Source organism: Manis pentadactyla, chromosome 4 (genome assembly GCF_030020395.1).
Source record: "Manis pentadactyla isolate mManPen7 chromosome 4, mManPen7.hap1, whole genome shotgun sequence".
Classification (NCBI taxonomy): Eukaryota; Metazoa; Chordata; class Mammalia; order Pholidota; family Manidae; genus Manis; species Manis pentadactyla.
In genome coordinates, this window is record NC_080022.1 from 75940721 (window position 1) to 75967923 (window position 27203).

At 39.7% G+C, this 27203-nt stretch overlaps 1 protein-coding gene across 2 annotated transcripts; it reads right to left on the reverse strand.

Annotated features, from left to right (window-relative positions):
* Positions 1–3484: 3484 nt before the first annotated feature.
* On the reverse strand, positions 3485–16638 carry LOC118928790 (guanylate-binding protein 1-like). Of its 2 annotated transcripts, XM_036918350.2 has the most exons (12): positions 16481–16631; positions 15739–15792; positions 14414–14622; positions 12516–12643; positions 11541–11650; positions 11067–11263; positions 10246–10488; positions 7816–8096; positions 6998–7210; positions 6181–6283; positions 5793–5986; positions 3485–4720 (listed from the first exon to the last, which is right to left on the reverse strand). In XM_036918350.2, exons 3-12 carry the CDS (start codon positions 14601–14603, stop codon positions 4604–4606), a joined length of 1776 nt encoding a protein of 591 aa, XP_036774245.2. In that variant the 5' UTR covers positions 14604–14622; positions 15739–15792; positions 16481–16631; the 3' UTR covers positions 3485–4603. The 2 variants fall into 2 exon arrangements, with proteins under 2 accessions (XP_036774245.2, XP_036774244.2); XM_036918349.2 differs by lacking the exon at positions 15739–15792 and having other exon boundaries at positions 16481–16638.
* Positions 16639–27203: the final 10565 nt, after the last annotated feature.

A 27203-nucleotide genomic window follows, 5' to 3' on the forward strand; every position in this document is an offset into this window, starting at 1 on the left:
AGCTATTAAACCCTAGGAACACTTCCATCTATAGCAGTCCCTCCAAAATACACTGTAGATATGGTTTGTGGGAGGTAAACTCTCTCAGCTTTTGCTTATCTGGAAATTGTTTAATCCCTCCTTCAAATTTAAATGATAATCTTGCTGGATAAAATATTCTTGGTTCCAGGCCCCTCTGCTTCATTGCATTAAATACATCATGCCACTCCCTTCTGGCCTGTAAGGTTTCTGCTGAGAAGTCTGATGACAGTCTGATGGGTTTTCCTTTGTATGTGATCTTCTCTCTTTGGTTGCTTTTAATAGTCTGTCCTTATCCTTGATCTTTGCCATTTTAATTATTATGTGTCTTGGTGTTGTCCTTCTTGGGTCCCTTGTGTTAGGAGATCTGTGCACCTCCATGGCCTGAGACACTATCTCCTTCCCCAGATTGGGGAATTTTCAGCAAATACTTCCTCAAATACACTTTCTATCCATTTTTCTCTCTTCCTCCTCCTCCTCCTCCTTCTCCTCCTCCTCCTCTTCCTCCTCCTTCTTCTTCTCCTTCTCCTTCTCCTTCTTCCTTCTTACTTCTCCTTCCCCTTCCCCTTCCCCTTCTCCTTCTCCTTCTTCTTCTTCCCCTATAATATGAATATTGTTCTGTTTGGATTGGTCACACAGTTCTCTCAGTATTCTTTCATTCCTAGAGATTCTTTTTGTCTCAGTGCCTCAGCTTCTTTGTATTCCTGTTCCCTAGTTTCTATATTTCATTTATTGTCTCCTCCACTGTATCTAGTCTGCTTTTTAATACCCTCCATTGTGCTTTTCAATGATTGGATCTCCATCCTAAATTCATTCCTGCATTCTTGAATATTTTTCTGTACCTCCATGAGCATGTTCATGATTTTTATTTTGAAATCTCTTACAGGAAGATTTATTAATTCAGTCTCAGTCATACTTTGATGTTGAGATTTTGCTTTGAACCAGGTTCATCCGATGTTTCATATTTGTATGTGGCACCCTCTAGTGCCCAGAAGCTCTACTCTCTGGAGCTGCTCAGTCTGTGGAGTGATGTCGGGGGTCATATGGGAGTGGTGCTGGTCCCTGGGGACAGCTATTATGCCTGTCTCCATTGCCAGAACCAGTGGGCTGAACACACCTGTGTAAGCCTCTATGCTTTTTGTTTGTAGCTGCTGTAGGTGGGGCTTCCTTCTGGCTGGCCTGATACAAGTACAGGGTCTGCCGGTTTGTGAGCCAGGTGTAGGGTAGCCATGAGGAAGACACAGCAGGCTGTGTATCATGGTGGGGGAACTTGGAGCTGCGTAGCCAGCCAGGGAGATGGAGCGCCTGAAGATTGTTTAAGTTCCCAACCTACTGGCAGAGTACACCCATACAATTTTGTCTACCTGTCCTTTCTCCTGAGCAGTAAGCTCTGTGCTATCCTTGCCCCTTTAGCAGCCCTCTCACTGTTAGGAAGTCTCTCAGACTGCCCACCCAGCTCAGCCAGATATGAATTCCTATTTTCCACAGCAGCTGGAATCTCTGTTTCTCTAGGTATTCCACCTGTCTTAGCTTTCCAACCCCACTAGTCACCAGAGCACCATGCAATGTAGGTTTGTGCTCCCCCAGCAGATATCCAGGGCTAGATGTTCAGCATTCCCAGGCCTCCACTCCCTCCCTGCTCTGTTTTTCTCCCGCTGGTGAGCTGGGGTGGGGGAAGGGCTTGGGTCCCACTGGGCCACAGCTTTGGTATGTTACCCTATTCCTTGAGGTTTGCTCTTTTCTGCAGATGTATGCAGTCTGGTGCAGCCTTCTTTCCTGTGTCTCTTTCAGGATTAGTTGTATTAATTATATTTTTGTCTTTTATGTCCTTCTTTTCTTCCCCATTTTAAAATGGTTTTTCTGTTTGTGTTCAACTGGGGTTTTGCAAATTCTTAACTGTATTCTGGAGGACTCATAATGATAGTTTGGCTCAAATCACATGGTTGTACTCCATTTTGGCATAGGTGGGCTGGGACTTCCTATTCTATTATCTTGTTGATATCACTTCAGAATATACATATATATATATATGTATATATATATATATATATATATATTTTACTACAAATTCAATTTCTTTAGGGTTTACAGGATAGTACAGGTAATCTATTTCACCTTGTGTGAGTTTTGGTAGTTTATGCTTTTTGAGAAATTGGTCCATTTCATCTTAAGTTGTATAAATTAGACATGTAGAGTGGTAATAATGTTAGTTTTTAGTTTATCAAATATTTTAAAATTTCTTCAATCTTTATGTTTGTGTTTATTTTTCCATGACTACATTTTCATTGCCTGATTCTTGACCCTGGACATGTGGAGAACATGTCCTTTCTCAGTGGGAGCTCTGCTGTTTAATCAAGATATCAGAGTTCTGCGTGTTCCCTCCCTCTAGATCAGGGAAGCTTATATTTCCTTTCACTAAATCCATGGAAGAAAAAGTCACAGTCTGTCATTTAAGCAATAGAAGATATATTTCTTTAGGTTAAGAATTTTAACACAGGAACACCATAATGTCAGCAAATGTGGGCCCTAACATGTGGTAAGTTCAGCATATAACTTTGAATTGCTCTTCTCTTGTCATCTTAGCACCTGATGACCATCTCAGAAATGACTTTCTACTCTATCAGAAAGTCAGGGGATGGGTAGGGGCTAGGGAATTTGTATATTTAATAAATTGATTTTAGTGCCTGTAATGGACTGAGGAATGCTTTTCACTAGTGGTGAACATATCTTTTCTATCATGAAGTTTCTTCAACTAAGAAAAATGTATTTTGTTTACTCCTTTGTTGCAATGCAGCTTGGAAAAGAAAATATAAAGCATGTCTACTTAAACACTCCATCTGATATGCTGTGGGCTTTAGCTGATCTCCTATGAAGTTGCAGTTCAAGTAAAGAAATACTGCTTAGTAGCATGTGCTTAACTGTGGAAGGAGGCATTCTCTACGTGATGGGGGTGAAGGGGATTCAATGGAATGAAAGGTCCCAACAATCTGAAAAACGGATTTATTCATGTGGATTTAATGGCATTACCTGCTTCCCTATTTTTCTCTCATATAATAATTTGAAACACTGCATTATATTTTCAAGATCCTGACATGTACAGTCTAATCCACATATTCCTTAGAAATGTAAGCAGCACAAAGCACTCTGTGAATGTTAGAATGTTTAGAACTTTGACCAATGTTTTTATGGAGCAAGGATCTTCTGCAAACTCTGATTTTTTCATAGGACCTATTTTTGAAGGTTAAGCTTTATGGGAACACAGCTATGCCCATCTGTTTATGTATTGTCTATGACTGCTTTCCCACTTCATGGCAGGGTTGAGCATTTGAGACAGAGATGATATGGCTCACGAAGCCATGAATAATTACTATCTGATCTTTTACAGCAAAGTTAGTGAACCATTGCCATAAAGATTAAAGCCTTATTTTTGGCTGAAAATTTGAAAAAATCTCTCAGAAATAAAAAGTCTAATGAAGTATATTTTATTTCCAGCTTGAAATAATTCTTAATCACTTCAAGAAACATCGACTGTTTGCTTAGGACCTTAGACAATTGGTATAAAGTCTACATATGCTGTAGTATATGTAGTACTAGTAATATCTACAGCATTATTTATGCTGCAGTTTATATAGTACTATTAATGCCTAGAGCATCATTTTTCTGGTCAAAAAATGTCAAAAGCAATCCATATTCTCTTTGGAAAAAATCATCAAGCTTTGAAGTATGACTGTTAAGCACTGGGAAAGAGATAGCCTAAGCTTTAGGATTATAAACTAATAATTAAGTTAGCTTAGTTTTCTAACATCTGTCATCATTTAAAGCCCATCTTTGTGAATTATACATTGTGACAAACACACAATGCATAATTGTCTTTATGTTACTATGTTCAGCCCAGTGTCAACAACCAAAATCCCAGAAAGTCCCATTAAATTATAACATGGATTAACTGATCAAGAAAGGAAAATTTTCTTCTGTGGTGCATTTGTTAATGACCAGCTCCTACTAATGCTAATGGTTTCTTTCATCTTCCTACAGAAATTCAGGAGACAGTCTAGATCTCTGTATAAGGTAGTTTGCTTTAGTTTAGAATCTGACAGTGAGGATTGTCCATTCCCAGTGCTCGGAAATAACACCATTGCTTACAGACTGTGCAGTATCACTGCAATGGAAAGCTGTTCATTCTCACCAAGAAGCCAGATGCTTGTTCCTGACATTGGAACCCATTGTACAGTTAGCCGAACTGATGCTCAACTATATCCCAATACTTTTACCTAAGACTTTGCTCAGTATTCATTTGTCTACTATTGGCTATCTGGGAGGTTAAGCTTCTCCTGAGTGGTAAGGACCAGCTTGCGATTCCTCCTGTGTTGGTATAGAGATAAAATTTACTCTACTTATACAACTCATAATATTAATAGGAAGACAAACGTGATTTCAATGATAGTCTTCATGTCTTTGCAAAAATCTGATGTTGTAAAAATGCAAGTTCTAATTGTTATCAAGTGTAGTGTCATTTTTTCAGCCAAAAACAGCTTGAGTTATGCCTTAGGTAAGAATGACCATAAGAATTCCATTTTTTAGGTCTTTAGCTTAACAAACACATCCTCCTTGGTTTTGCCATGTTCCTTTGGATGTTCTGTATTTCGCTATGAAGGCGTTTGCTCTCATCTTGGAATCCTTCCTTTAGTAATCGGGCCTGTTCCTAAAAAGGGACAGACAAAGGAGACTGAATAAAGGGTAGCATTAAGTAAATTTTGACCTTTAGTTCCCATACTCATTGATTTTTTTTTAGTATTTAATTTATTCTTGAAATTTTCTCTACCCTTAATTTTCAATACATTTTCTATTGGACATCCTAGCTCTGCACTTACTTTTCCTGTGTCTCCTTTACCTAAGAAAGATTTCCAGCTTGTACCGTCGGATATATTGATAATCTTAATTACTAGTTTTGAACTTATTTCCCATTAATTCTACACAACCTTTGTGGGCAATCTCAATCACATATTTTGTTTCAAAATTTTTCCATGCATTATAGACTCCTTTACACACACACACACACACACACACACAACACAGAAGTAAAGAATTCTCAAAATCTGATGAACTGTCTGAGTCTTAGATCAGGATTTTGATCTTAGTCTCCATGATTTGGTGGCAGGGAGAGCAAATATAGATAAAGACATCAGAGCCCCAGACTCAGTTTCTGCACATAACTCTCAACTCAACACAAACTGGGAACCGGGCATAGAAAATAGGAGAGGCAGACTGTCACATAGGTGTGAGACTTAAGGCAAGTGCTTCTTTTTGCTCATACAGTTTCTCTAAGAACTAAAGTAATACTACATGTGACAGTAAAAAAGATTGTTGTGGATTCCACCAAGTGGTGAAGATAGTTCAGGTATCTTACCAAGTTGTGCAACTCCATACAAATTATTTAGTCTTTCTGAACCTTTGTTTTTTCTCCAAAGCAATAAGGACATAGACATTCTTGCTTTATATAGTATTAAGCAAGAAATACAGATGAAGACATTTTTCATAATGCCTAGCAGATAACATCTACCACTGATCGAAGGATATACAGATTAAGGACTAGATGTGGCCTAACAGCAAATGAAATCTTTTAATAACTATATGTAGGGAAGGGCCAGGTCAGGCAGGCGGACAGACGTTGAAGAGCATAGGTGGTGAGATGCTCTTATTGCCACACTAAGACATGATCAGGGAGAACAGAGGGAAAACAGAAAACGGAACCTCAAGGTGATGCAAGCAAATACCTGAAGTTTAAGAGCGAGGGTCCTCTCTTGCTCTTTCATCAGCTGGGCCCTATCCCTCTCCATCTTCTCAGTCAGTTGTTTCACATGTTCCTGGTAACTCTTTTCTTTCTCTTCCATCAGCTGCTGATTCTTTTTTTGCATTTCCTCCACCATTTTTGCTGCAGCTTGGGCCGACTCAGCTTTCACCCGTTCCACTGTTGGGAGGAAATGCAAGAAGAAAAACGTGTGTGGGCGGCCGTGTTGTCTCCTGCCTTGTACGCTTCCCTGACTGCACATGCCCTGCTCAGAGAGTAAGAGGCATCTTTGTTTAAGGACCCCAGGTTTACCTCACCGAATTAGCTGGGCTTTAGGCTTGTGAGGCTATCTAGCCTCTTGGCTGGTTCCTCACCTTCAATCTCCTTTTCCTTTTCTGTGAGAGTCTGGTCTGTCTGTAGAATCGCATCAGTCACAGACTCCTTGGACTTCAAGTATGTCTGAAGAATCTCTTCAGCCTTAGGACCCAGAGAACATGGAGTTAGTAATGGGAAATGGTGTAAGCATTTGTTCCTATTGACTCACTCTTTCCCTTTAGGAATTGCCCCCTCAGCCCTATTGTGCCTGGTGGTCAAGATTCCCTGTCACAGGGGTGCACACGTGCTCCAGGCTGGCACCCCACTAAGCAGAATCCTCTATAAAAGACTGGGAAAAAGAGATTCTCTGTTCTGCAAAGGGAGGGCTCTCATTTTTGAGCTGTTGGTGCTGTGGTCCCACATAGGCTGAACTTGTTGGAGAATGAAGCCATCATGGAGAAAGCAGATGACAGGAAAGGAGGCAAAGGGAGAGTAGGAGGGAGGGAAGGGTGGTGTTGGGTGGAATAACAGAGTCAGATGATGACATTAGTTGAAAGCTTGGAGCTGTTATCCTCAGAGCCCGTTTGAAGCCTAAACTGATGCCATGTCAGTTTTGTTTAAGCAACTTTCACTGGGTTTCTGTCCCTTGCCACATAAAGATCCAGCTGTATTAGTGGATGACAATAACAACCTAGCGACTAATCTGTTAATCCATCTAATAACTGAGCTGTTAAGTGAGTGCACCCTCTTGGATAAGCACGTAGGACATATCTGGCACAACAGGCTCCCTATAAATATTTACTGAATGCTATCATGTTGGTGTTTCAAGGGGGTATGTCAGCAGCTTCCCAGAATCAACAGGTAAATCTTGGTCACCTGTATCCCTTTCCTAGGTTTCTGGAAGTACTTCTGTTTCAGCTCTTCTGTCTTCTGAATAAAAAGATGGTACCCTCCTGGTTTAGAATAGGCCCCTTGCTTCACAGCTTCTTCTAGAGGACTGAAGATTTCCATAAGTAAAGTTGTGCAACGATCTGATGATGCTTCCACATTCTGTCTACAAAAGTCATCCCGCTTTTTTTCTAGCTGGTTCTGTAATATAAAAGTAGGAGGTTACAAGAATAACAGGGAAAAGATGTTAGCTTGACCTCAGAATTTCTGGAAAGACTTCTCAAAAATTAGTTTATGACCCCTAGAAAAACTTATTAGATACTTCAGTGATCCTTTTCTCTTGATCCTGAAGTCCCTTTCTCTTTGGAGGTGAAGTTCAGAGCTGAGATCGCTTTTTTTCATACGTTTAGAGATAAACTGCTTTTCAAATTGGACCAATGATTGCATGTGGAACAGATGTGGCTCAACATAAGCATGCTCAGGATGATCTGCAATTTTCTTTGCTTTTGGCTAGAATATCAATCAGTTTGCTAACAGTGGGCATGTGGTTTGATTAGAAGCTCTGATTGTTACTTAAATGCATTTAATTAAAATATAAGGAAGATTATTTGTTCATGAAGGAAAGATATTTTTAAAATTTGAGCCCATCATAATAAAATTGGTTCTTTTTATTATGATAACAAATAGTGGTTGTCACCATTTTAGTCTAGTAAGAATTGCTTCCTTCAAAGTAAAACCCATTTAATTTCCCAGTAGTACTTTGCTTTCTAAGACCCTCATCCACCTAAACATGAGAAAAAAATTACCGCTAATTCTTTCTGAAATGAATGGTCTACATCTTTGAAAGAACTCTTGATGAAGACGCTGATGGCCTCTGTCTCGCAGGCCCTGTGCAGGTTCAGAAGCTCCTGGAGGGTTTCTGTGGGCAGCTTCAACTTCTGGCCCATCTGCTGCTCATAGTGGGCAATGGCTTTCTGCATTGCAGCCCTGTTTTCGATCTGGGCCAAGGCCAGTACTGCATTCTCCATGCAGGGCAGATTCCCACTGCTGATGGCCTTGACATAGGTCAGCACCAGGCTCTCTAGACCTAGAAATAGAGAACAGATGATGATGTTTGTTGTAGGTAGGGATGTGGAAATGTTCTATTCTGTGTAGTTCTGATCATGTCCATTATCACCCACTTGCCTCACAGCCTTAATGTCCTCAGTAGCACCTGGAACCTTGCTGGAAATGTAGACTCTCAGCTTCTGCCCCAGATCACCTGAATTATGCCCTTCTCTCTGGCAAATGCCCAGGTGATATGTATGCCCATCAGAGGCTGAGAATCTCTGTTCCGACTAGCATAGGCCTGTGTTTACATCCACTTTGTCCCCGTACACCACAGGACAGGAACCATGACTCTCTCATGTACGTCTGCATCATCAGCCCTGGTGCATGGTAAGCATATGATCAACATCAGTGGAACAAATCAAAATGAAGCCTCCACTTTGCTTATTCTAGCACAGCGTTGTCCAAGAGAAATTTCTGTGAGTAAGTGTTAGGCAGGAAAATAGATATGAGCTGGGCGGAAAGAGAATAAGTCCAGGAAAGCCCTCTGAAAAAAGACCCAGTGTTAATGAGTTAATCAGTTAAAGCTCAAAAAGCTGGGAGTAACTTGGCCTGGAATGTTTGAATATTCCCTAGCCAGAAAGGAGGGTAACTCAGCATAGCCCATGTCTTTATTGTGTTAATCATGCAGACCCAGCTTATTTAACTTTACCTATATGCTGTTTTTCTCCTTCACCCCTAATGAAGTAATTTGCAACCTGGGCAACTAATTTAGCAAACAGGCCCAGCTGTAAACAACACAGTAAAAGGCAGGAAGGATTCCACCTTAAAAATAAGATTACATTTTAATACCCAGGAAGTTAAGAAGTAAGATTCTTAACTCACTCTTTAGCAAACAGACAATAACTCAGCCCACTTTGGGGGCTGGGCAGGCAGTCTTAATTGATATGCTTCCAAACCAGGAAGCTGCTATCCTGGGAGGGGACCAGAGCAGTATATTACTTGTGCTAATTTTAAATATTCAGGGACTACTTAACAAGTCTGCATCCCCAGCCCTCTGTCATTCCTGAAAAAAAATCTTTAAAATGAGGAATCCCCAACCTCTGAGTACACTCCTTTCTCTGAGTAGCCTGCACTTTCTAAGTGCATAACTTTAACTTTTTCCCAATCTTTCAGCTCACTTCCCTCTGAGGTCTCCTGTACTTTCTAAGTGTGTAGGCTTAAACTTTATCCAACCTTTCAGGGCAACTCTCCTCCCTGAGGTCACCTGCACACTTTCTCTCTAAGTAAGTAACTTTAAATAAAACTTTTACTCTGCTTCACTACTGTGTCTCTGCCTTTCAGTTCTTTGTTGCGGTAGGGACAGGAACTGAGGAAAATACACAACACTCCCCCAACAGAAGGAGAGGTTCCATATGTGATGCCCAGTTGTGGATAAAGTGAAGGTTCCTGTGGCCAGAATTCTCACCTGGCCCTGGTTGGCTAGCTCACTACACACATGTGGGCAATGCATTGTTATTGACTCTATATAAAGAGCCCACATGGTGGCATGGCTGCAAGGTTGCAGGAGAGCAGAGCAGAGGCTGGAGTGGTGGCAGCACCAAGGGCAAAGACTGGGACGGCTGTGTGGGTAGAGAAGCCCAGAGGCAGAGACCGGCTTGCTGCATGCAGACTCGCTCTGAGTGAATGGGATTTTAGTGACTGACCTGCCACCTGGAAATAAAGTTGTGTATAGGCCTTTCACCCCAAGAACATTCTACTGTCATTGCTTTGGTCACACTGAATCTGTACTGAACTTGCCTCAGGCTGAAACCCATTGGCAAGTATGGTAGCCACTAGCTGCTGGAGGTATGAGTCCTTGAAATATGGCTATGTGATTGGAATTTTTACTTTTCATTAACTTTGATTAATTCACAGGTAAATTGAGATAGCACTTGTCTAAAGACTATCATCTGGACAGTGCGGGAGCAGTAATTGGGTAATTTTTTAAAAATAGAGCTTTTTTTCTTTTGGCCTCTCCTATCTTATCCAAAAATTTGACCAGTAACATTTATTTAAAATGTTGGTTTCATCTAGAATTTAACATGACAACAACAGATGTACATTTTTCGAAGCTAAAACTAAATGGATGTTATTTGACCCTCCTTTAATCTTAACAATGAGTGAAAAAGATTGGGAAGGGGACTCACGAGGTCCATTGACCTTGATGCCTCCAGAAAGGGTTTTAGTCTTGGAATTGCTAAAGATGTAGGAACAGAAGACTGCAGCTTGTTGCACAAACTCAGAATCTAGCTCATCATCATGCAGGGTCTCTAGCTGGTTTAGCTTCTTACGTTGAGTGGGCCGATCAAAGATGAAGCATTTCTTTTTTGGAAAGAACTTTCGGATACAGAGTCGGGGCAGATTAAAATTTTTGTCCTTTGGACTGGTACCTGGAGGAAGATTAAAAACAAATTTGCCAATATAGAGACTTGCAAACTTTTCTATAAAGGGCCAAAGAGTAATATTGTAAGCTTTGCAAGCCAGGTGGTCTCTTTTCCAAGTATTTAGTTCTGCTACTGTAGCATTTAAGCAGTCAGAGACAATCTATTCTATAAGTGAATGGGCATGGTAATATTCCAATGAACCCTAATTTTAAACAAACAGCTGACAGGCTGGTCATAGTTTGTCAACCCTTGGACTAGTGTTCATGCTTCAATCTAGTCAAATAAATTGCCCATCCTATTCTATACCCTTTAACTAATTACAGCATCATAAGCCCTAAGCAGGAAGATAAAATCAATCCAGTCATAGGCCAGGGAAAGGTGAAAGAAAAAAAAACTTATTCTTAGAACAAGGGAGACTATAATTTAAAATGAAATCTGTTAATTCAGATATCAAACAGGCATTAATTCTCAGTAATGGCCACCTGAGGAGAAGTGGAAAACTAAGAAAACTGTAAGTAGAAAACTAAAAAATGATAGTTTCAATTGTTTCATCATTCCCATTACCAATTGTAAGTCCCCTTTACCTTGCTTAAGCTTGAGTGAATTCTCTAGGTACTCGTCCGCTGTGATGGTTGTTCCATCTGCTTCCAAATCTAAGGTGAAATCCCTCAGTGTCCACACAAAGTCTGGAAAGAAGCTTACAAAGTCAGCTGAATCTTCAGTCCCGTTTGCAGCAGGTGAGGACTTTGCCCTGATTCGATCTGTCAGCTCTGTCACATAGCTGAGCAGCCAAACTAAGGAAAACTGGCATGTAAGAACAGTGTCCCTCATCCCACATTAGTCCACATATTCACAACTTTTCTTTCCCCTTTGTTCTTAACTCAACTGTCAGTTCTTCCATGGGTACAGAACATCTTGCCTGTGCCCCCGAATTATTTTTAATGTTTTCTTTTTGTGTATATGTGCTGGATTTTCCAGGATGCACAGTCTTGCAGCTAGTTGTTAAACAGAAGTCTCCCCTCTGACTTTGATGCTGTTTTGAACCCCAAAAAGGATACTGCAGCTGGTCCATCGCCTGCTGGTTGATGGTCCCCATGCTGTTGTATACAAAGGTGCTGCTCAGGAGTATGGCTAGAGCAAATATCCAGGAGTCATTCTGACTGTCACCCTGGAAATCAGAACACATTTGGGCCAAAATTATGTTTCATTCTCACAGCACTTTCCAGATCAGCAGTAGTGAAAGAATGTTCATTTAATTAGAGTTTTTTTTAGACTACTGACCTATAAGAGGAAGACAGATCCAAACAAAAATACTTGTTAGTAGAATTGGATTTTGAATGGTCTTCTGGTTAGTATTTTTGTTTTACACTGATTTTTCACTATGCCCTTTCTGACCATGGGTAGATAATCAAAAAACAAATAGTCAAGGCTGATGGGCAATCTAAGACCACAAATATAATTTTAATTTTACATTTTCTTTGTTTTTACAGCAAAATTGACTTACATAGAGTAATAATACTTGTAGCTATTTTATTGAGTAAATATGCACTTAACACTTTCTATTACTTATCACCATTAAATATTCAAAACAACACTATGAAGCAAATTGGTTTTATAGGTCAGAAAGCTGATATGAAAAGAGGTCAAATAATTTGCTAAGGCCACTAAGTTAGTGACAAAGTTGACCTTTTAACACAAGGCTATGGATTTCAGAACCTAGATCCCTAAGTACAGTTCTCTGCAGAACAAAACTTATGACATTGATTTTATTTTTACTCCCTTATGCATCTAGGTTAACTGGCTTAATTTATAACCTGTTATTAGTAATTAGAATGCTGGCCACTATGTTTTTTAGAATTCTGTCTTAAGGATATTTTTCTGACTCTGTCACTGTGTTTGGTTTCATGGCAAATCAATAGAAATGAAGAAAACATTATGGTTCAGTGCAAGCTCTTATTTAAAGAAAAATTAAATAGTGTAGAGAATATTCAGAGATGGGGGGCTCATTCCCAAGCTGAATCCTCAGTCCTGACCTTCTCCACATCTCCCAAGCCCTCGGTGTCAAGCAGAACTAGGGTGTGGCTTGGCTTCTTGGGGTGAGGCACACACCACATCCAGATTCCTTTGGTGTGAGACTGCACTGTGGAGCCCAGAGAGAAGCCTGCAAGGGGAGTGAAGCAAGAGAAGGTAGCATTTTAATAGCAGATGGATCTACAAATTGAGATAAAAGTTAACATAATCAAGGTCAGGAGAGAAAGCTGAAACTACAACCAGTATTAATCTTATTTACAATCAGAGGAATAGGAACATTAGAATATCCAACACATGAAAAAAATTAAACACATTTTCATGACAAAAACAATAAACTGGTGGTAGAAGGAAACTAACTCAATATAATAAACATAATAGACTCAACATAATAAAGGCCATATTTGAAAGGCCACAATTATTATCATTCTGTGGTGAGACAGAAAGCTTTCCTTCTACAGTAATTAACAAAAAAGGATCAAAGAGCTATATGGAACAGCAAAAACTATAAAACTCTTAGAAGAAAACAGGGAGAAAGTTTCATGATTTGGCAATGATTTCTCAGATATGAAACCAAAAGCATAAACAACAAAAGAGAAAAATAAGTAAGTTGGACTTCATCAAAATTAAAACTTTTATGCAACAGACACTGCCAACAGAATTGAATAAGTAACCCATAGAATAGGAGAAAATATATACTAGTCACAAATCTGACAAGGAATTGACATCCAGAATATATAAAGAAGTCCTACAATGCAACACACAAAAAACGACCCAATTAAAAAATGAGCAAAAGCTTGAATAGACTTTTCTTTGATCAAAGAAAATATACAAATGTCCAATAAACACATGAAAAGATGCTCAACACTACTAGTCATTTGGGAAATACAAATAAAAACCACCATGAGATACTACTTCACACCCATTAGGATGGCTGCTATCAAAAAACCAGAAATTACATCTATTGGTGAAGATGTGGAGAAATTAGGACCCTCTGCATTTCTGATAGGAAAGTTAAATGGGGCAGTTATTGTGAAAAATGATCTGGTGACTTCTTTAACATGTTCTTGGCAACATTCTTTATGAATTACATATTCGTAGTAGCCAAAAGATGGAAGTGACCAAGCATCCATCCACAAATGAACAGATAAACAAACTGGTTTGCACATATGCATATACAATTATTCACCTTTAGAAGGGAACAGAATTTTGACACATGCTACAATGAAGAAGCTTGCAGACATACTAACTGAAACAAGCCAGTCGCAAAAGGGCAAACAGCATGTTTCATCTATAGGAGATCTGTAGAGAAGTTAAATTCATAGAGACAGAATGTAGAATGGTGGTTGCAAAGGGCTGGGGGGTTATTGTTTAATGGGTCCAAAGTTTCTGTTGGGATGAAAAATTTACCTAGATGGATGGTGGTAATGGTTGTACAACGATATACCTAATGCTACAGAGCTGAACGCTTAAAAATTGGTGACAGGTAAATTTTATGTTATGGATACTTTACAACTATAAAAAAAAGTAACCAATACAGACTTAAACATTCTTTTTTTAATCTTACAGATCTGGGGAAATTTGGTTTTAGTACATGAACACTTTGGTCTTATACATTAAATGCCTTATAGCTTATTATGTACATTAATATTTTTATTACTGCTGTAGTCTTTCTGAGAAAGGAACAATTTATGCTTTTGAAAGGGGAAACTAAGGCAAAGTGGGAATAGATATGAGCTGACTCCTTCAGATCACAGTGAGGATAAGAGCATAACTATGGGTTGAAGGTTAGCTTTCAGGATTCCTCCCCATCCCTAACTTTCTCTCCGTCCGCCACCATACTCAGTGCTGGCAGTCTGGGTGCACACAGGGGACTCGGCAGAGCTTTGCTGGTGCCACTCACCCTTTCTCTTCCCAGCCAGCTTGTTCATCAGGTAGGATTTGCCTGTGCGGTACAGGCCCACAATAGCCACCACCACCACCGGCTGGGTAATGGCAGACAGGATCTTCAGAGCTTCCTGATTAGCCACCAGCTGCCCTTTAGTGTTCTCAATGAGGCACAGGGGGGCTGGCATGTGGCTCTCTGAGGCCATGCTGAGGGTGTTTCCTTGTCTGCAAAGGAAGAGATGACCTGAGTTAGAATTTCCAGCCTATGTCAATCGAAAACTTCCACCTGGTTATTTTATATTCAGAAGGCAGTCATAAAATTCCCGAACATGGCCAAAAGTTTTGTGTCAACAGTGAGATAGATGAAGGGGAGATCTGTATAATTTTGGGAAGTTAGTAATGCAGAAGTATTGTCAAAGCAGTCCATTGAAAGAAATATTGGTATGACGGTGCCTTCTCAACCCCCAGCCACTCTCATGAACAAAATCTTTGATTTGCCATAAAAAATTTCCTTTTGGGTTCTCATGAAAAAATTTACACTAGACATTCAATGGAAAACAGAATAGGATTTAGAGACATTTAGTTTACATCCTGGCTAGTAAGAAATTCAAGATTACTTAATTTATTCATTAATTCTTATTATGATTAAAGACTTTCATGAATAAATGTTTCATCATCTGATGTATGTATGCCCTTTGGGCAATTTCCAGAGATTTAAATTGTGGGTTTTGTTTCACTAGTTACACTTATTTGACTGGAATGAGGTTCCACAGAACTCTTCATACTGCCATTCTGGAAGTTGAACCAATATAACTTACTTTTGAAAATTTTATAAAAATACCAAAGACTATTACCATGTGAAACACATGGCTGGGGACCCTTCCGTAGTTTTGGTATAAGCTTGTGTTAGCAAGGGCCCCTCATTAACCTCACAATAAACTGGCCTCCAGCTAAGCGTTGGGACAACTGCAGGTATTATATGTTGCTAAAAATCATGTTCGTGTACATATGTGTGTGTAAGGGAACCAAAGACTATGACTTAAGGGTTAAAAGATCAGGAAGCAGATCGGGAGAGCCAGGGAGGAAGTTGCTTGAAGAAAATATCTGTATTTCAAGCCACACACCCTTCTAAGTTTTCTGTTTTTGTTTTCCATTTGGTAGAGTAGAAGAAAAAGTAGGAAGCGGAGGGGGAATAGTTGGGGGAGAGGAATGGAGAGAGGGGGGGAGCAGGCACTGAAAAGCAGAGAGAGCAAGCTCTCAGACAAGTAGCTGGTGAATGAAGCTGGTGCCAAGCCAAGGAATTCAGAGGCGTTTACAGAAGGCAAGATTAAGACTGCTTACCCAAGAGAGGTCAGGGTAAACAAAGATATCCTTGGTGAGACACCGCAGTAGATTTTGTAGGAGGAAGATTTTTAGTAGAGTAGCAGAACCAGTTTCTACTTGGTGGTAAAAAGTGAGTTGGCATTAAGGAATTGGATCCAGTGAGCTTGGACTATTTTAAAAGGAAGAAATCCACTTTGAAACAAAGTCCAAATGTATGATTTTTCAAAAGTATGGGGTTTCTCATGAATCTTCATATTTTACTCTGGGTGTCAGTTTTCTTCTTTCTCTGTCTTTAGAAATGTCCGGTAGCTGCATCTCACTTACTATTCTTTCCTTCACATGAAAATAATGTATCTGTAGCCCTTTCCCTTTCTTAGCTGAAGTTGGGTCAGTATTAAGCAAGTTCCATCAAGACAATGGTAATTTGTGTCCCGAGTCAATGCCGATAATGTCAGCAAAAAGAGGAACAATTTGAATACATTCCAAACTCTTTGTTGAGCCCTGTGGTGCCTAACTCCCTGCAAGCACAGTGGGGCCCCGTAGGGATGGGCTGCAGCCTGATAATGGCAGGATTTCCTCTAGCCTCCTGTCCCACATCAAGCTCCCCTGCAGCTTGGCTTGGGGCTAGTCATTTTTTAGAAAACTGACGGATATTTTAAACCCCTTCCCACCCTGCCCAACATTATCATGGGCACCATCTCCCAGAAGAGATCTCCTCTATAACTGGCAAAAAAGCTGTTTGAGTGAAAAAGATTCTTACCTCTTTTACGTCTTCAGTTAGGTGGAGTGTCTCTGTGACTTCTCTCTCACTGGACCACTGGACTTTTATTTCCCCCATCCAATGTCATGGGGCTTTCCAGAGATCCTTTAGATACCAAGTCATCAGAGGTAAAGCAATCTAACAGATTTCTAGTAATGTGAAACTGAAAGCACTGAGTACAAAGCAATGACTCAATAGACAAAAAAGGAATTTCTGGAAGCTGTTCTAGTAGGAGGGTCCATGGGTTTGACACAATCCTAACTGGAAACCTCATGCTCTTTTTAGAAAGAGATCTTGGAAACGATGTGCTGTTTAAAAATTGTCTGTTGGATATTTAAATACAATGAAACGGATCTCAGGAGCGGGTGTCAGGTTCAGAAACCTAGAAGGAGGAAGCATTCTTGTTTAGGTGTAATTTCCTTAAGTAATACACACACTCACAGTGGGCCTGGCTCCTCATTTACACACGTAGTGAGTGAGGAAAAGGGCATGTCTTACATTCTCCCAAACACCCAACACCTAACCCAGCACCTGGCACAGGTGCACAGGCAGAAAGGGGCTCTGTGTAGTACAGGTGATCCCCCAAAACCTGACTAAAGTCAAGTCAGTTTGTTTTAAGTAGCCATTTTAAAGGGCAATCTGCTGGGCTGGATTCTGAGGGAAGGGGAGACGGCCTGCTCCCTGGCCTCAGCCTGCAGGCTAGAGATGCAAGCACTACAAGGATGTTTACCTAGTCCCTTGAAACTCAAGGAGAAGCTGCAGCACTGAGCTCACATGCTCACCTGCACGTAGCCCCTTCCCTGTTCCCTGGTAAAGGCCAGGCCACCTTCAGCAGAGCAACTGCCCAGTGTCGTCCAGTGCTCTGTAAATAACCCTTAATAAAACTCATTTGGTTACCACTGGGGAGGATTTGGGGTCTGGGGGTGAAATAGGTGAAGGAGACAAAGAGGCACAAAATCTCAATCATAAATTTGTCATGGGGGATGGTAGTACAGCATAGAGAATATAGCCATTGATTCTGTAACATCTTCCTATGTTGAGGATTTAATAATGTACATAGCTGTTGAATCACTGTGTTGTATACTTGAAACCAGTATAATACTGTATATCAATCAAAAAAATAGTGAAAAAAATCTCATTTATTTGCCAAGCTGGGCCTGTCTGCATTGCCTTTTGGCCTGTGGATCCCTCACAACTTGGGGAAGGAGCTACTTTTACTTCCTCCTGGGAAATTGACGTTAGCAGGCCCCATGTATAGCACACGTGTTCCAGGCTCAGTGCTGACTGGTTTACATGGGTTTACATAACTTACAACTCAGAGCGACAAATATTTCTCCCTGGTCTTATACAAACTGAGGCACACAAAGATGTAATGTCTTGTTCCAGATCATAGCACTATAAATAATCTGAATGGAATCATTTTTGATCCCAAACCCTCCTGTTAAGCGCTTTCACTGTATTGCCTTTCTATGTTTTCTGAGTGACTAGCAGTAGAAGTAATAAATATTTCTTGATTGTTTTCTAAGAGCTCTATCTGTTACATGTCTAATTCAATCCTGATTACAATCATGCAAAACAATGCCACTGTCTCCGTCTTACAGCGAAACGGGAGGCTTGAGTGAGGATAAGTTACGTGACTGTCCAAGTTCACCGAGTCAGTGATCATTCTCTCTCTGGCTCACTTGTACGGTGGGTTCCACACACTGAGAATCTAATTTTTAAACTAATTTAAATTAGTTTAAAAAATGGACAAGTGAAGACCAGAGGCTACCACTCCCGGCCAGTAGGAGGAGCAATGTCTCAGAGATTTTTGTCCAGGGAGAGGCAGTCCATAAGCACAGTGCTCTCTGAAGCTCTCCCCAAAGGAACTGACTTTATTTGAAAAACAGTGTGGGGGAAGTTCAAGCCTAACAAGTTGAAGAAAATTTATTGCTAGCAGACTGATGTTACAAGGAATACTAAAGGAGATTTTCAGTCAGGAAGCAAGTCACCCCAGGTGGTAATACAAATCCACATGAAAAAGCAGTGCCAGTAAAGGAATTATGTATTTATATAAGACAGCATAAATGCATATTTCTTCTCTTAATTTCTTTAAAAAGCAAATATGTAAAAATGATATGTATATAATTGCATTGTAAGACCTATAACATATATAAATGTAGTACAATTAATAATAACAGCACAAAAGAGGTGGATGGGTGCAAAGCTTATTTAAATAAAGATATGACACCAGATGTTAATTTGAACCCATAGGAATAAAGGGAACTAGAAATTGTAAGTAAGAAAATTAATATAATAAGCTTTATAAATTTAATATTTCTCCTTCAGCTTCTTTAAAAGACAAAAAATTATATGAATTAAAATTACAGCATGTATTGTTGGGATTGTAACAAATAAAATGGAGTATGTAACACATATATAAGAATAATAGCACAAAAAGGGGGAAGAACAAGTAAGAGTTATAGCATTATGGCAGTAACAATTCTGTATGTCACTGGAATTAATTTAGCATAAATTTGAGGCATAGTCCAAGAAGTTACATATATACATGTATGTGTGTATGGTTAGCCCTGGAGCAACCACCAAGAAAATAATAGATCTCAAATCAATATCCTTTCACCTTAAGACACTGGTAAAAGAAGAGCAAACTAAATCCAAAGCAAGCAGAAAGAAGAAAATAATAAAGATTTTTGTAAATGAATGTAGTAAAATTAATTAAAAGAGAAAATAAAGGAAACCAAATGCTGGTCCTTTGAAGAGATCAGCAAAATTGACAAACTTTAAGCCAAATTAGCCAAGAATAAAGAAAACTGAAATTACTAAAATCAGGAATGAAATAGGGTACATAACTACTGAGTTTACAGAAATTAAAAATGACTGTAAGGCAATCTTAGTAATAATTAAACACCAACAAATTAGCTTTAAAAATGGACAAATTCTTAGGAAGACCCAAACTACCAAAACTGTCGCAGGAAGGAATAGCTCATCTGAACAGACTAACAATGAAAGAGTGAATTCTTTTTTTTTTAAAATTTTTTATTAAGGTATGATTGATATACACTCTTACGAAGGTTTCACATGAAAAAACAATGTGGTTACTACATTTACCCATATTATCAAGTCCCCACCCATACCCCAATGCAGTCACTGTCCATCTGTGCAGAAAAATGCCACAGATCCAAGATGTGCTTTCTCTGTGCTACACTGTTCTCCTGGTGATCCCCCACACCATGTGTACCAAACGTAATACCCCTCAGTCCCCTTCTCCCTCCCTCCCCACCCGCCCTCCCACACCCCTCCCCTTTGGTAACCACTAGTTCACTCTTGGAGTCTCTGAGTCTGCTGCCATTTTGTTCCTTCAGTTTTGCTTCATTGTTATACTCCACAAATGAGGGAAATCATTTGGCATTTATCTTTCTCCACCTGGCTTATTTCACTGAGCATAATGTCCTCCAGCTCCATCCATGTTGTTGCAAATGGTAGGATTTGTTTCTTTCTTATGGCTGAGTAGTATTCCATTGTGTATATGTACCACATCTTCTTTATCCATTCATCTACTGATGGGTAAAAGATTGAATTCTTGAAAAACTCCCAACAAAGAAAATTCCAGACAAGGTGGTTTCATTGGTGAAGTCTACTAAACATTTGAAGAATAATCAATACCAATTTCTCACAAACTTGGCAAAAAATATTAGATTTTCCCCAAACATTAGATTAACTCCCCCAAATTATTTTACCACATTTACCTTCTTTCTCTGTCTGAACTATTCGAGAGTTAGTTACAGACATAATGCTTCTTTGAGTAACTAAATAATCCAGGGTGTATTTCTTAAAAAAACTATCTTACAGAACCACAATATATTTATGTAAAGTTTTTCTTAATTCATACACCTTCTTTTGGAGTTGCTTTTGTAAAAAGCTGGAATTCTGCCCCTCCCTCTTGGGAGGGAATATCAGATGTCTGAACAGAAATTTTATATCTGTTGTAAAATGGACATGTAGCTTTAAGAAGTTGGTAGGTAGTATCTTTGATCTACAGGCCTATGTATTTTACTGTGAAATAATAGGAGTTTGAATCAGGACTGTGGCATCCTTTGGTGGCATTCTTTAAGGTTTTTTTTATTTTTATTTTTATTTTTATTTTGGTATCATTAATCTACAGTTACAGAAAGAACATTATGTTTACTAGGTTCCCCCCTTCACCAAGTCCCCCCCACATACCCCTTCACAGTCACTGTCCATCTGCGTAGTAAGATGCTGTAAAATCACTACTTGTCTTCTCTGTGTTGCGCAGCCCTCCCTGTATCCCCCACGCACTATACATGCGAATCATAATGCCCTCTTTCTTTTTTCCCGCTCTTTAAGCTTTTAAGGTGAGAGATTGGAGCCATTCTGTTGGGATACTTGCGCTGCATTTGTCCCTAAGCTAGTAAACAATATTCAAATTTTAAAAACTGTTCAAATTATTATGAGATCCTTGCTAGTCTATTCCAGAACTAAAAGTTTACATATGCTGTTCAATTAGTAAACTGATTTTACCAGGATAGCCATTACTGATGACATAGGTTTCAAACTGGGTGAATATATCAGGAACCCTCATGATATGTTGAAGACTGCACTGAGCATAAAAAGGTTTGAGTTCACTTGCTCCAAGTAAATAATAAAAGCATTTACCAATGTCTGGGAGAAAATTCACTATTATTTGAAAGAGTTGTTGCAATTATTACTTTTTAAAATAATTAAAATAAGGTTTGCTCGTATAGCATGGAGATGACAAGTGATGACTCTGCGGCATCTTACTGCACTGATGGACAGTGACTGCAATGGGGTGTAGGGAGGGGCTCCATAATATGGGTGCATGTTGTAACCACAATGTTGCTCATGTGAAACCCTCATAAAATTGTACATCAGTGATACCTTAATAAAAAATAAAATAAGATTTGCTTTACTGGAGGTCATGATGAAAATTGCCATTTTTTAAATAATGGAAATTTCTTGGGAATCATCAAGCTATTTGCTGAATTTGATCCATTTCTGCATGACTACTTGAAAAAGTCAAAATTAAAAAAAATCAAATGCATTTGTATCAAAAACTGATAAGGGTGACTTAGTCAAAATAAAAGGAGAACATGTATAAAGTGAAGTGTTAAGTAGTGTCCAAATACTACTTCATATTGTAGAATTTTCCATGATTTTGATATATACTTATAAATTGGTGATTATTGTGTACTTAATATACTCAGAGAACCCTGAAAAATCTGTGTTTTTGTTCCAACCGAAATAATTTATCTGTGACTTTACTCCACAAAGTGAAACATATTCTGGTGATGACAACTTGCCAATGAACATTTGTGGGAATCAGTATGACTATGCAGCTATTATAGGTAAAGACAAAGGGCTGCATGCACTCTTTGTAAACATGAATAAGTAGAATATGTACCTGTTCACCAGAGGATAAGCTGACCTTCTAGTACCTTAAGTGATTTTCCAGTTATGTTTTCTCTTTGGGTTAGACTTGTCTTGTAGAAGAAATGTTTTAAGAACACAGCTCAACTTGCTGTTGTTTTTAATAGTTTATGTAGGATGCCTGCTTTTGGCTGTGACAAGGAAAATCTAGATGGGTGGTGGAGGAGGGAGAGGATGAACACCAGTTATGGCCTGTTGCAAGCAGCAGAAGCAAAGTCCATGGCATGCGCTACTAGCTCATGTGTGTTATGTGCTTCATGAATTGCACCTCGTCACCAACTTGAAGATATGGTGATGGGTTGGCTTTAATGCAGGCGCAGTGATCAGATGTGCACAGAACAGTCCAATTTAGATGCATCTGGTGTACTGATTTGAATTCTCTCAGTCTCACCTCTCATTCAAGCTGTGGCAGTAGTGGACAATTCAGAGAAGGCCTGAACTCATCTCAGGCTGACAACATGTTTCTTTAGGATCTGTAAAACCCATGGCCTAACAAGAGGTTACAGGAGTTATGGGATGGGCGTTTCCTAACCTGTAACTTTCCTTTGCTGACCTCTCTCAAACACGCTGGGCATTTTTCCCTAGGGACTTTACACTGCAATCAGCTGTATTGCCAGATACTCAAGTGATTTAAAGACCTATAGCTTTAGGTTTTTGCTGAAATGTCATTTCATTGATGCTATTTCTGACCCCCTATATAAAAATGGTATACACTAAATTCCAACACTTGCTCTCTCCTATCCTTGCTCCACCTTTCTTCATAGAAGTTGTCATCTGACTTTCTGTACATTTTACATTTTTGCTTAATGCCTGCTAGAATGTTACCTCCATCAAGGTGGGGATTTTTGTCTCTTTTGGACTTCTGAATCCCTATGACTTCAAAACAGTGCCGGGCACATAGTAGGTCTTCAATTAGTATTTGTTGATTGAATGAATTAAAATTATGGAGTGAACATGTTGGTTAAAAGTTATGCCCTTTTTAAAAACTTTTGAAACATTATGAAATTTGCCTCTGAAAATATGTGAAGTTCCTTCAACTTCTCAAAGTGTATATAAAGGCAACTGTGTTTTCACATCCTCCTGAACAGGTGGAATAGTTGTTATTTTAATCTTAGCTAAATTGATAGGTAGAAAATGACACACCGTTTTAGTAGATAATTTTTGATTTCTTTGGAAAAGAACATTTATTTATGTAATTATTTTTACCATATTTTCATCTAGTACATGGCTTTCTTGAGGCACTGTGGCCTGAGTTAGTGTTATAAGTAAAATGCATTTGTTGCCTACTAGATGGCAGGCACTATGCTAAGTTCTTTATGGGTGTTACTAAATTTAATTTATTCTTTAGTACACTAGCTTATGACATTTTACAGACCAGTAAATGGAGTTTAAACATGTCTAATAGCTTTTGAATAGCAGTGTCTTGGGTCATGGGGCCCTGACGGTTACTCTAGTTGGGGATTTCAGCAATGATGTATCAATGTGTTAGAAGAGGAAGGTCCACTTAGGCTCATGCATGGTTCTGTATTTGCAGAAGTGGACTGGAACACTGGTGCTACATGTCCCACTAACTATGACAATCTGATTAGTCCTTCTATATATTTAAAGTCTTTGGCTCTCATCTACTTTTTCTTACTAACAAGGGATTTCTGGTGTCAGTTAAGAACAACTTGAAGCTATTTTTATCGAGCATATGTCAGTTGAAAGTGAAAGACAAGTTCTAAGTTTCTCAGAAACTGACTAGATGTTAAAAAAAACACTTCCTGTTAGGGGCAATGTGTGCAGTTTTTGTGCATTTTGTTTTTCTGTCAGACTGCTGGAAGAATTTTCTGGGGATTCTTTTCTTTTAACTGCTGGGCATGGCAAAGCTATATGTCCTTACTTTCTGGTGTGTTGGTGTTATAATCTCTGGAATGCTGACATCATTCTGAAAGTTCGTCACAGATCAAATTAATTTGCATGTTAGTATTATATTAAAAATCCATATGTGTATATACGCTTAGTGCTTTCAAATACTGTCCAGAATTACAGGTCCCAAGAACAGACTCTGAATTTCAGACGTGGTATGTATTGATATTAAGCTACTTTTCATGTGAGAAACTCCCAGGATCCTTAGCAGCAGGGATTCAGTTTTTAGCTGGGGTCACTGAGTGTCATCTACCATGGAGGCAAGATCAGCAAGTTAGAAAAGCAATTGGCAGTATGTGTGTGACTAGAAACTATATGCACTGTGTGTGTAACACTGTGCTAAGTGTGAGCAGTTACAAGTATGTTACAGAAGTATGAAGACTAATTAGGCATAGTCATTACCCTAAATACAACTTAATCTAGTGGGTAAGATTGCCTTGTACTCAAATAATAAAAACAAAAGAATGGACAGGAGAGTGGGGAAAGAGCACTGGTGACCCAGGTAGCTTGTCTCAGGATCTCACAATAGAACATTTGAAATTTCTGTCCATGAGGAATTTATTTTTATTTATGCTAGTCATATGAAATGGATTGAATTTAAGTTCTTTAAAAAATGGCCTGACAGAATGGAGATAATTTAGAGGGGCTCAAGATGGCAGCATGAGTAGGGTGGCAGAAATCTCCTCCCAAAAACATATATATTTTTGAAAATACAACTATCCCTAAAAGAGAGACCAGAAAATACAGTACAACAGCCAAGCTACATTTACATCTGTGAGAACTCAGCATCTCACAAAGGAAGTAAGATACAAGCTGCGGCCTGGCGGGACCTGAGCACACCCCCCACCCCAGACCACCTGTGGGAGGAGAGGAGTCAGAGTGGGGAGGGAGAGGAAGCACAGGACTGCTAAATAACCAGCCCTAGTAATCTGTACTGGGAGCACAGACACACATTGCATGGTGTGCTGGATATTAGAGTGGCAGAAGGGTAGGGTCTGATATGGAGACTGCGAGTGGGTCCCCACAGCTGGCTCCTCTGGGACAAGAGAAAAGTGGGCACATTTTAAAAGTCTTAAAGGGGCAATGGCTCAACAGCTGAACAAAATTGTCCCAGCACATTCAGTGCAGCAGGCTAGAAATCTTGAGGAACTTCGGGCCCCCTATCCCCCTGGGGGGTAAATCAGCCCTGAGGCAATAAGCAGCCTGCCATTCGTTACCCCCGACTGGTGCTGCAAGTGGACCAGCTGACTCGCCACAGCTGCAGAGCAGCCGGAGAGCGGCCTTGCCCATAGCAACCACACAGAGTCTCCTACCAGTGTGCAGCTAAGCAGGACAGGCAGCAGAAGCCAGAGCAAGGTCCGGAAGGCACAAAGGGACACCGTTCTCATGGGAGAACACACCTGGCATGGCTGTGACTCCCTGCAGTGATCTAGGGTAGCCTTAGGGCGTCCCTGCCCATGGCAGATCAGGAGATTATCCCAGAGACTGCTCCCAGGGTGCAGGTAACTAGCACAGGCAGCGGAAGCTGGAGCAAGGTCCAAAAGGCACAAAGGGGTGCCATTCTTGCACAAGAACACACGGCTGTGACCCCTGCAGGGTGCTTGGCTATCCTGAGGGCCACCCTGCCCACAGCTGATTTACCCCCCAGGGGGCTAGGGGGCCCGAAGTTCCTCAGAAGATTATCACAAAGGCTGCTCCCAGTGTGTGGGTAGATGGCACAGGCAGTAGAGAAGGGCAAGGTGAGCAACAAACAGGAAGGGGCTTTTTTCTCCCAACTGAGACATGTGCCACCTGCCTGCAACCACTTCTATCAGCATGAAAAGGCAGAAGAATCTGGTCCAGCCAAAAATCACTCAGAAAAACCCAGAGAGAGGGCATGGTGAGATAGATATAACCAATATTCCTGAAAAGGAATTCAAATAAAAGTCATAACCATGCTGATGGACCTGCAGAGAAATATGGAAGAGCTAAGGAATGAATTGTGGAGGGAGATAACTGAAATGAAACAATCCACAGAAGGGCATAAGAGCAGACTTGAAAAGGTGCAAGAGACTGTTAAGGGAATAGAAATCAGAGAACAGGAATACAGAGAAGCTGAGGCAGAGAGAGATAAAAGGATCTCTAGGAATGAAAGAATATTAAGAGAACTATGTGACCAATCCAAATGGAACAATATTTGCATTATAGGGGTGTCAGAAGAAGAAGAAGAGAGAGAAAGGGATAGAAAGTATCTTTGAGGAGGTAATTGCTGAAAACTTCCCCAAGCTGGGGAGAAAGATAGTTTCTCAGACCATGGAAGCCCACAGATCTCCCAACACAAGGGACCCAAGGAGGACAACACCAAGACATATAATAATTAAAATGGCAAAGATCAAAGACAAAGACAGAATATTAAAGGCTGCCAGAGAGAGAAAAAAGATTACCTACAAAGGAAAACCCATCAGGCTATTATCAGACTTCTCAACAGAAACCTTACAGGCCAGAAGAGAAAGGCATGATATATTTAATGCAATGAAAGAGAAGGGCCTTGAACCAAGAATACTGTATCCAGCATGATTATCATTTAAATTAGAAGGAGGGATTAAACTGTTTACAGACAAGAAAAGTTAAGGGAACTTGTCTCCCACAAACCACCTCTACAGGTATTTTAAAGGGACTTCTCTAGATGAAAGCACTCCTAAGGCTAAATAGATGTCACCAGAGAAAATTAAATCACAGCAAAGAAAGCAGACCAACCAAATACTAACTAAAGGCGAAAAATAAAATCAACTATCAACAAAAACAGTCAAAGGAAACACAAAAGAGTACAGAATAAAACACCTAACTTATCAAGAATAGAGGAGGAAGAATAAGAAGGGAGAGAAATAAAGAATTATCATATTGTGTATATAATAGCTTAACAAGAGAGTTAAGTTAGATGGTTAGATAATAAAGAAGCTATCCTTGAGCCTTTGGTAACCATGAATCCAAAGCCTGCAGTGGCAATAAGTACATATCTATCAATCATCACCTTAAATGTAAATGGACTGAATGCACCAATCAAAAGACACAGAGCAATAGAATGGATAAAAAAGCAAAACTCATCTATATGCTACTTACAAGAGACTCACTTCAAACCCAAAGATATACACAGTGAAAAGTGAAGGGATGGATAAAGATATTTCATGCAAACAATAGGGAGAAAAAAGCAGGAGTTGCAGTACTTGTATCAGACAAAATAGAGTTCAAAACAAAGAAAGTAACAAGACATAAAGAAGGACATTACATAATGATAAAGAGGACATTCCAACAAGAGGATACGACCATCATAAATATATATGCATCCAACACAGGAGCACCGACATATGTG

What these genes read in the sequence shown, in the direction of transcription:
- LOC118928790 (XM_036918349.2), bottom strand. Translation starts at nt 14,603, where the DNA reads ATGGCCTCAGAGAGCCACATGCCAGCCCCCCTGTGCCTCATTGAGAAC. An exon ending in TTCACTCAAGCTTAAGCAAG is followed by an intron (nt 10,489 to 11,066) that starts GTAAAGGGGACT and finishes ATCTTCCTCCAG; the next exon opens with GTACCAGTCCAAAGGACAAA. An exon ending in CCCTCGCTCTTAAACTTCAG is followed by an intron (nt 4,721 to 5,792) that starts GTATTTGCTTGC and finishes GTCCCTTTTTAG; the next exon opens with GAACAGGCCCGATTACTAAA.